Source organism: Alligator sinensis, unplaced genomic scaffold (genome assembly GCF_000455745.1).
Source record: "Alligator sinensis unplaced genomic scaffold, ASM45574v1 scaffold1201_1, whole genome shotgun sequence".
In the NCBI taxonomy this organism is placed as follows: domain Eukaryota; kingdom Metazoa; phylum Chordata; order Crocodylia; family Alligatoridae; genus Alligator; species Alligator sinensis.
The window spans coordinates 304,941-315,901 of record NW_005842690.1 but is presented as its reverse complement, the minus strand read 5'-3'; the positions used below and the strand labels follow the sequence as shown (position 1 = coordinate 315,901).

Below are 10,961 nucleotides of genomic sequence, written 5' to 3'. Positions count from 1 at the left end.
TACAATGCTACACTGCAAGATTAATGATGTCTTTGGCAGGGATTATACTTGTGATATTCAGAAATAACTTGACTTTTTGGTAGCTTGATTTCTGCCCAGCTTCTGTCATCCAGGCTCTCCTCGTTGCTCTTTTAGTCTAACCTGCATTATAATAACCTGCGTATGTTTGTCATCAAAGTAGCCTTAATTCTTTAAAGATGTCAAGTGCAGATTTTGAATTGCATAAAGTGTTTAACCTAAATGTCATCATATTTAAAACACCAAGGAAGAACTTTGACATCTTATTAATTTTTTATTTTTGGAGCCAAGATTTACTGTAAACAAAAGGCCTTGAAATCCCACCCTGCTCAAAACCACATTAGTTGGATGAACAAAATATTTTTTTTTCATAGTGAAGATTTAGGTGTCAGAGCTGTGGCTTATCCTTGTCAGTGATGACTGCCAATTCATAATAAAGGGACTCTCACAAAAATATACCCCCCCAACTTAATCTGTAATAAATCCTGCATCCTAAAAATTCTGTTTCAAGTAAAAGCATGTGGGCATGGAGTTTGATGATCCATGTATTGTCATTTTTACAGAAAAAAAATAACTTTTAGCATAGCCAGAGGAGACAACACTACAAGGCAAATAAACTATATTATAATTTATTTGGTCATTGAAACATTTGTATTTTGCAGTTGCAGGACTGTAAATAGGAAGGGGCAATGAACAGGGCACCAACCCTGTACGTCAGTTTAGGTGGGGTACAGAAATAGCAGCCAGTGCCTCTGGTGGCCTGCCCATTGCAACTCCCTGTGGACTGTTGCTGCCCAGAGTGCACAATTGCCCAGCTATACCTCCAGAAGTTTGTTCTTAAAATATGCAGTGTATATTAGTAGCACAGCATTGTGTTTGGATTTGTCATTGGAAATGAAAGCTGGTGCAAGACATTCTCAGGAAGGCTGTATTTTCCTCCTCCTAATTCACTACCTTCTAAAGGAAAAGTAAAGTATCCCCCTACTAAAGTTTCTTTGTGAGCTGCAGATGGGAGTGATCTTTGGCAGGGGCAATTTGGCAACATTCAAAAAAGGGAAATCAATCAGAGACTGAGAAATCATCTGAACTTCTCTTGAAATTTGTAGCACGAATTTAACAAATTCCCTGCAACTCTGCATTATACTTTTCTACAACAGGAAATAGCCAAATATGGTGCAAAATACAATGTAGCATTTAGATAAGGGCTGTTTGTTGTGTTTAAAATCTTCAAAATAAAATCTTTATGCCAACAAGGTCAAATGCATTCTGTACTATTTTTATTAAAATTGTGGTGTATATTAATGCTCACATAATACGTGATTTGTAGTACTGACAGAAACCCCTGTAGTCCTGACAGAAACCCTTGTTACTAAAAAGGTGCAATTTGCAGAGGCACAGTACAAAAATCTCTGCATTGGGACAAACAAAATTTGCCTCACCGAAATGGTAAAAATGACCACACCTGCACAAGATGCCGATTGCACAGTAACCCGTGACTACTGCACAATTGTGTTGCATGGCAGAAAGCATGACATGACAGTACTGCACAGTCAGCATTATGAAAAAGCAGTTTGGTGGCACTGCTAAGCAGTAGGGCTGTGTGAAGCTTCGGTCATTGATTCGATTCAGCAGAGATTTGGCCAGATTCAGCGGCCAAATCTCCGAATCCAAATTGAATCAGGAAACCCTTTAATCTCTCCGAATCAAATCAGAACCCTCCGAATCAATTCAGAGAGATTCAATGATTCAGACATAGACACAGCTTTAAATGTTTTTTCTACAGACCTCAAGGTACCAGGCGGCTTGTGAATGCTGAGATGGTAGGGCGGATGGAGCATCCCACAGGAGCATTGGAGGGTCCCCAGTGTGCTCGCCAGTGGATCCAGAAGTGGAGCAGAAGCACTTCCAGTCCACGTCTGGGTCCACCACAGAGTGCATAGGGGAACCCTCCCTACCCCCCAGCTCAGCGACTGGTGCCTCCTGGATCTGAGGGGGCACCCGGGGTGCCCCCGTAGCCAATCGCTGAGTCAGGAGGGTGCAAGGGGTCCCCCATGTGCTCAGCGGTGGACCTGGAAGTGGACTGGAAGTACTTCCAGTCCACTTCCGGGTCCGCCACCGAGCACTGGGGGGGGTGGGGGGTGTCCCCCACTCCATCCACCCCACCATCACAACATTCACAAACCGTGCCTAAATCACTGATTCTCTGAATCAGCATCGAATCTTCAGATTCAGATTCGGCCAAATCGAATTGGGACAGCGATCCAAATCAATGAACCAAATCACTGTCCCCCAATTCGGGCCAAATCCAAATCAAATACAGCCCATTTCATATACCCCTACTCTGGTTACTACTCAGTCAGCATCTCATGTAAGTGTGGCCAATATGGCCTTTTTTGCCATACTTAAAGCAGGGAGCAGGAAAATGTTTGAGTTCAGCTGTTCAGACACACAAAGACTAATGTATTAGGTTACTGCATATTCCGACTCCCACACTTCCTATGCTTGGCCATGAATAATATCATTTTTAGAAAATAATTTGATTTTCGTACAGCAATATCTAATGAAGAATCAAGTTAACATTGGCCCAGATTTTAACAATACAGCTAATTAAATGCAGATCAAGAATACTGGTTAAGTACAAATAAAGCATGGGTTCTTAGGAACTCAGTGGCAGTCATTACTGAGCATCTATAAAATTCATTTAAGCCATTTTACTTTTCTTTTAATGCTTTAAAGAAGTTTGCTTTGTAATCCTGTGTAAAAATTACTGGAAAAAAAAAGATGAGCGATCTGTTTTACCTCTAGGGGAGTGCACATTTAATAACCCTAGTAGAAACCTAAACACTTTAACAGATTAGAGTGAGGGGGTAGATGTCTAAAGTAGGTACACAGAATATTTCATCAGACTAATTCTCCTAACCTCTGAAGAGTCCTTAAGAAATTGCAGCTGCTCCTTGCAAAAGAAGGCTGAAACTTTTGCACTTCTGAAGTTTTTGATTTGTGAAAAGTTAAATTTTCTTCAAACACCTGGGGGAACCAAAATCTTTAGTAATTCAAATATAAACTGTTTGTTTTCTGTTTTCTTTTTTTTATTGCTGAACTTCACAGCAGAGCGTATGATCCCTAGTTTTCAAGTCTCTAGAGTACACAATCCTGCTAATATTAAGCACTAAAAAGTACATGTATCCAAATGACATAGCTAAAATTAACTACACCTCCTATGCAAAATGTAGTGAGGTTCTTGTACAATGACAGATTGTCTCCTATGATAGGTAGTGTCTGCTTCTGTTTCTCCAGTCCTGGTAAGGAACAGGAAGGAGGATCGTTTTTGACCTTTCACCAACTGTTCTGAATTAAAAGCAAGTTGTCTCTTTGCTGCTTGTAGGTACGTGCAGGATTAGATTAATGTACTTTCTGGATTTATTTCTATTAGATAAAACTGAAATACTTAAGTATAATTAGGTCAAAGAGCATCAAGCTAATGCAATATTTATATTCTTCATCAGCTTTATAGTTTTCCATTGTGTTATAAATCTGCTTTACAAAGATTTATCAGCATATCTGATGAATGGAGAGAGATGGGATGTTCTATAACATTGAACAAATGTTTGCCTAAGATTTGATACTCTACTTCATGACCTGTTGACTGTGGAGTTTGCTAAGGAACGTATATGGCCTTTGCTCCAGAATATCAGCTTTTATTTTGCAAAAAAAGTTACATTTCTAGTAATTATGGTTGTGACAACAATCTTGAAAATGTGAACCAAGTGTAAACCAATACAATGTTTTACCAAGTTTGAAGACAGTTTGAAATAAGAACACTCCCACATACATCTTCATGTCTTGTTAATGCTGAAACCTGAAGATAAATAGCAAATTAATGGAATGGAAAGTCAAAAATGGGTGTAATTGGGAATATGCTGTTCAAAGGAAGTGGCTACTGCAAGCTCACCTTTTACCGGCAGATATTGTTCTGCTTGATGCCAACCTTTCAGCTATTTTCCTGCTTTATTGGACTGATGGAATGTCATCTAGTAGACTAGAAATCAGAAAAAGCACTCAACCTGTTCATTCTTGAATGTAATTGTGGCAGGGCACTGTTTGTGCCGGCCACTTTAAGGGCCAAAAGACAGCAGCCAGCAAGTACCTGATTAGGGCAGCCATTTTGGACTTAGGGCTGCCCATACAAACAGGGCATTTTGCTGCTGGAAGGCCAGGCAACAACATTGCCTGGCTGCAGGTATATCTGGAGGTAAGGGCAGGAGCTATAGAGGATGGTCAGGAGGCTCCTGGTCCTGGGCATGACCTAAAACTGCACCCTGCCAGGCGTGGGTGGCCTGGTAGGGCTCTCAGTGGTGCAGGAGCCCCCAGGAAATGCCAGGCCAGTTACCACCCCATTGAAAGGCGGGTCGGGGCGCCTTAACCCCAGCTCCCACAACTGGGTGGGTTACTCCCCTTGTAGGGTCTGGCAGGTGGACCCCAGTGAGAGAGTGAGGCCGTAGACTCAGGAATCTATTTTGACATCCCCCAACTGGTCAATGCTGAGGCCAGGACCGGAAGGGTTGAAGGGCCAGGGGCCCACTGCGAGGGATGCCCAGAGCTGAGGGCCTGGGGTTCTGACTGGCCTGGAGGTGGGCCAGGGCCAGTGTAGCCAAGGGTCCTGGGGGGACCACACCTGTAAGGGGGAAGCAGCGCAGGGAGCTATGCAGCCTAGAATGAAGGTGGAGTAGGCCACCAGAATGGAGGGATCCAAGTGGGGTTCAAATAGCAGGATTCTGGGGTCCAGTGTGGGGCTGGTGATGTGGATAACAGCTGCCATCTGTGAGGGTCGGGCTGCAGTGTAGGGGACTAACAGACCTGCAGATAGCGCCCCTGACATCGGGGCAAGAAATGGGCAGCCTCCTGCTTAATTAACATCTATTAATTAATTAACGACAAGGTGTGGTGGGTGAGAAGGCAGGTGGTTAGCCCAGAAACAGGTTGGCGGGCCACAGGAAAATCGGCCCTGAGAAGGCCCCCGTTACAGTAATTTGGTTGCCTCATGTGCAGGCTAGAATCTCTCCACGATGCCTCCAGTTTATGCTCGATAATCTGCAGCACAAGTGACAACATACAGTGAGTAGAATAAGGCTCACACTGCATGTAAATGCTAGTTAAGTGCGATCTAAACTACAGTTGTTTTTGAAGGGAGAAATGTCAATTATAGTGAGAACTTTATAATACAACAGTATTCTTGTATTTGTGTGTTTTAGTGAAACCAGTGCTCTTTTGAAATCAAAAGTATTTAAAATATTTATTAGCCTTAATCACTGTAGGTTAAATAAAACAAAACTACATTTTAGGCAAAATCTTATTAGATATCATACCATTCATATGTAAAACAGAAGATAAAGTATTAACAAATTGCAGCATCCCATACATGAAGCCAATGGGTCCAGCCCAGTCAAAGCCCTTACATAAACAAAAAACAGAGTGATATTACTTAGCACACAACTTTACACTGACATTTGATCACTGGATCTGGTTTAAATTATTAAGGGTAGTAGAGTAAAATATAAAGTTAATGTACTAAAAAGGTCTGATTACAAGTCAGGGCACTCTCATGTATTAGCTATCTAATTGCATTAATCACGTGCACTGAAAAGCAACATAAAATGGGGACATAATGATAGGTAGTTTTAACTATTAAATGATGTGTACCAGTGTTTACCGCAGTGGGGCATAAACCCAGAAGGAAAGTCAGGCATTGTTACACCACTCTGCTTCATCAGTCACTACTGCTTCCTTTGCAGTCAGTTTCCCCTGCCACTGATTACCACCAATTCCCCTCACTACTGGCAGTCAGCAGTGGGCATAACTGGGGTGAGAGAAGTGGCAGCTGAAGTAGGGAGGTATGAGAGCTAAATGCTGCTGTGATTCACACTTGCACCTCCAGAGGTGCACTGCAAAATTTGGGAAATGCTGATGTAGACATTATGATGCAGCACTTCAGACTGACCTGTATCAGAAAGAAAAATAATCCCTAATTAATCTTGTTTTCTGGAGCATGACTTTTACATCAGCAGGTGCCAGTTAATGGGTAACAGCTTCTCTAGACTTCTCATTCTGCAGACAAACTCACGTTCAATAATATGTAATATTAATGCTATCAGTTGGCAAGTCAGCAATGTACCTAATATATCCCCATCTTGTTGCTAATTTTGGTCTTCAGCCTTAAAAATTAATAAAGGAAAAATTATCACTAATAAAATACATACTTACAGTATACAATATGTAGTATATGTGAACCAGACATCACCAGTGAAAAAGTACTACATGTCAGTATAACAAAATATAAACCTATTTTATATATACATATACACACAGCACATATGGAAATGAATTAATTAAGTAACTAGTTTTTGACATACCGAAAAGAATGTCACTTAGAACTTGAGGAGGAAAAGAGAGTCTCCATATAGCCTACTCTAATTATTGTTTATGCATTGGCCCTACTACTGGCTTTCCTGGAGAAACTACTTGTCTCAATGGCCAGTGTAGAAATGCTTTAATTGTTATTAAAGCAGGACAGCTACAGATTCAAACAACTTCAGTACTGCAGTTATTTGCTTATTTTTTTAAAAAGGAGCCATTAACTACTCAGACTGGTAAGAAATATGGTTACTGTACAGATTTATGATTCTGTGTTAATTTTTGGTATCATATAATTTTTGGAGCACTTATGGAGAATGGCAAAACATTCCCTAATCAATCACCAATAAAAATGGGAAAGTTAGAATCAAGATTTGAAAGATAGTAAGCTGGCACTTTGTTGAAAAAGCTGGTTGTGAAGTAAAAACAATTGAAGGTTAGTCTTGTACCCAAAGAAAACCGTAGCTCTTATATGTTTTAGAGTGGCTTGCTATTCTCTCATTGTGACTTCAGAGCTCCCTCAAAACACAACTGACCGCAACTTTAATTCTATTCACTCAAGATCTTTATTGACTTAACTAAAAACAGAATAAGGACTTTAGGATTTGGCCTGTTAAAGCATAAACATATCTGCTACAAACCTGCTTTTTCAATATTACATCTTGAAAGTCTCTTTCAGCCAGTAAAACTGTCACTATAATTTCTAATTTGAAATCATTTAATGAAAAACTTCATAGTTCTGTTTCTGATCCATGTACATGCATCTGTTCCATGGTAGCTGTGAAAGATGGTTACTCAGTATAATGCAAAATCCATAGATTTGCATCAGATATTAACCCTCATTTAAACTGGAGATTATAATGTAATTGAAGAATTGCCTGAAGAATATTACAGTTATCCTAAACTCATTTTAATGGGTTTTGAGATGTCATGTGAAAATAAAGTAAACCACATCTATGAAAACAAATTTAAGAAGTTTTATGCGCAAATAATATAAAATGCTTAGCACAAAACCTATTTATACAGTTTAAAAAAAAATGCTTGTTAAATAGCCTCACTATATAGTCCTATTACCAAGTTGCGGACGCTGTCCTTTTCCACTAAGTGAGAACTCGGCTTCACTCAGCGAGAGTACTCATTTGTGTTGTTGATCTGCAACTTTACGACTATAATGATTAAGATCATGATCCAAGCCCCATGAAGTCAATGACAAGACGCCCACTGACTTCACTAGGCTTTGGTTCAGGCCCTAAATAACTAGTAGCATCTCTGCACCCTCAACAAAACATTTTAAGTCCTTTTTTGCATAACTATGTAGATCCAGCTACAACCTGCCTATAAATTACTTATACACTCTCCTTAGTTGGAAATAATTTTCTTCTTTTGGTTACTTTGCAAATCAATTCTCCACAACTGCATTAACAGGAGAAATGTTGTATGTATGTGTATGTGTGTGTGTGTGTGTATATATATATATATATATATATACACATATATAAAAGTTATAATGTTGTGGAATGCCATTTGGATTTGTTTCTGTACCTTTTTTTTTTTTACTTACCTTGTTTCTGCTTTACCTTTTCCCTCTTTTCCATTGATTTTTATAATTCAACTACTCTGTTGATCACAGATACGGAAAACATAGAAATGGAAGAGACCTACATGTTTTAAATCAAGGTGGTCCAATGTCCTAGCCCTTGTAGCCACAAACAAAAATCTTGAACCAGCTAAGAGCCATAGAAAAACAAGCTTTGAAGATGCACATGCCCCACAATCAATTATCTGTGCACAGTGCCCCTGCTTCAGGAGCTGCAGTTAAGCTGCCCAGGAACCATGCATGGCATGCAAACCATAGTCTGGGCATCTCTGTCTTAGACCATCTAGTTCATAATTTCCAATAGCTGACTTCTCTCTACACTGTTTTCAGGTGCTTCATTTGGTTTAGTTACAAGTATATCAAGCAATGAGTGTTTTGTACCACTTCCCATACTCCACAATTGAACAGATCTCATCTCCAGGAAAATCAGAATGTTTCTTAATTTCATCCCATGACCCCAAATTATACTGTACTCCCTTTACCATTTGAATGGGGTACTAATATTCTTCTACTGAATTCATTAACACTTGAAAACCTGGTGGGAGAGGATGTTGGATTCCTTCTTCATGGTGGTAAGAGAGAAGGCTGGGTTTGGGGACAGAGGATAGAAGGGCATCCACAAGAACTTTAGAAGCAGCCAATTTTTGATCAATTTTATATTCTTGTAACTTCAGTTACTGATAAAGCCTAAGTCCTGGAAAGGGAGTAAATTTGGACTAAATCCAGTAGGTAGAATGTAGTTTCTTTCTGGAACAGAATATGAAATCTGTCTGCTTAGTCACCCCAAACAGTTCCTTTTTACGGGAATTCCATCCTTCAGATAAATGCAGATGGTTGCAACTAGGTCTCCCAGTAGCACAAACTGGGCTGAATTCTTCCCTGACTCATAACCCATAACATTTGAAATCTGACACTTTGATCCATGTTTTTAATTAGTCATCAATCCATGTCCTGCTGATGGCTGATAAAAAATCTTCTGATGAAGCTATAATCCTAGCAAAGTTCTAGGAACATAGCCTGCCTGTAACAGAAGGCTGAGAAGTATGCAGACAAATGTTTAGGCTTCATATCATATGCACTACTTTACTATACAGATCAATTAAAAACACTAAGTCCGCTCTGCATTGTAGAAAGCAGAATTTTTGCAGCAACTCTAAAGCTCGCATAAGAAGAGGTCCGTTTATTTGAAGAAAAAAAAAAAAAAAGATCAACAGTCACTGGCTTAAAAGAAAAAAGGATTGGATTAATTTAACACTGTAATGTTGGCCAGGATGGTAGGGAGGACTTTCCACCTAGGTTTTGCCAAATTCTTTTAAAGAAAAAAAAAATTCTGCTCCCAATCCTTGCATTATTACTCACATGGAGTACTGTTGCTTTCAAGACAAGGTGCCATGTCACTGAGATCATGAAGTCTCCCTTTGCTCAATGAATAAGCAAATGGTATTATTTTTTTCAAGTAATATCAAAACAGAACAAGTTGGGTCAGCAGCATCGCCTATTCATTTGTGTAGTCTGCTTTCCAAGTTTGATTGCTCCATTGTTACCATTTTCATGAGAGTCCAAGGGTGGAATTTGTCGACCTGAAACATATAAAGTAAATGTTGAAATCTATTTTCTGCTGTTACATAAATACACACAGATATTAAGGTATTAGTAAGGAATGACATGGCTTTCATTAAAATCAATTTCAATATGTGTCGCAGAGCACCTCGGTGCTCTGCTCCTAGGGAGTGGAAACTGCCAGGGAGAGAGCGCCCTGGCAGGTCATAACGAGCCCAGCTGAGGGTTGCCAGGGTAACAGGCACAGCTGCGGGTTGCCGGGGCAACTAAGGAGAGCCAGCTGCCTGTAGGAGGCAGGGCCTGGTCCTTATAAAGCCCAGGGCTGAGACCAGGCTGGCAGTTCCCTGCCAGCAATCAGAGAGGCAGGAGCTCCCTTGGCTGAAATATGGGTAAAAGCCTGACTTGCAAGTACAGCTCACTATAGCCCTGAGAGGATTGGGCACTATGGTTTAGCCAGGAGGCTTTATGTTTGCGTTGCAGCCAGGAGGCTCTAGTTTATGTTTGGCTTACATATTAGACCGGAAGTTTGGGTGAGGCTGTAGGGGTTGGAGGAGGCCTCATAGCGGGGGCTCACGGTAAAGTGGGGCCCCTGGCGCCACTGCGGGCGCACTAGGCCCTGAGAGTTGCAGGGCAGAGTTGTGGGGTCAGCTAAGCTCAGAGAAGAGTGGCTGAACCTCATAGGGACCCCAGAGGTGTGGGGCCCCTGAGCGCAACCAGTGGGTTGCGGGCAGGGAACAGACCCTGGGTTGTATGCGGGGTACATAGACCCCAGCCCCAGAGTGGGGCAGTATTGAGAAGCCCGAGGCAGGCACGGCAAGCCCCAAAGAGGGGGAGTGCCATATTGGTTTATTGAGAAGCCCGAGGTGGGCACAGCGAGCCCTGAAGAGGGGGAGCGCCATTGTAGAGAGAGCCCGGGAAGCGGGCGTGCAGACACACCAACGTCTATTACATCAGCGAGGCTTGGGGCGTGGTATTAGGGGCTGGTAGGAGCCACGCATAGCCCATAAGGCTAGGGTGCCTGAGGAGCACCCATTATACCGGGAGAACCCCAGGGGGTCCGGGAACTGTGGGGACAGAGGTCCCGAGTAGCTGTGCCCAGGGAGTCATAGGCAGCCTCTCGCTCTCGCTCTCTCGACGTGGCGGGCGAGAATTAGAGGGTGCCTTGGGCCGGCCTTGACACGGAGCGAGGGACTTCGGGAAGATCACAGCCCTCCTGACGGACCCCGCCGTGACAATATGCAATAACTGTTTTCCATAAAGCTTTTATCCATATTTTAAAATTGGGTATGTAAAAGGAAGCTGTGATCAGTTAAAACACAAGCACACAAACACAGGTTGTCTATATGATGACATTTAGAAAGCATTGTAACACTTC

At 41.6% G+C, this 10,961-nt stretch overlaps 1 protein-coding gene across 2 annotated transcripts in view; it reads right to left on the bottom strand.

The window, feature by feature from the left end:
- Positions 1-5,286: 5,286 nt before the first annotated feature.
- The window catches only part of RAB31 (RAB31, member RAS oncogene family), a 134,484-nt gene continuing 128,809 nt past the window's right edge, over positions 5,287-10,961 (bottom strand). For both annotated transcript variants that reach the window (XM_025215966.1, XM_025215967.1), the window contains one exon: positions 5,287-9,606. In XM_025215966.1, coding sequence (XP_025071751.1) covers positions 9,509-9,606 — 98 coding nt within the window. In that variant the 3' untranslated portion in view covers positions 5,287-9,508. The remainder of the gene's footprint in view (positions 9,607-10,961) is intronic.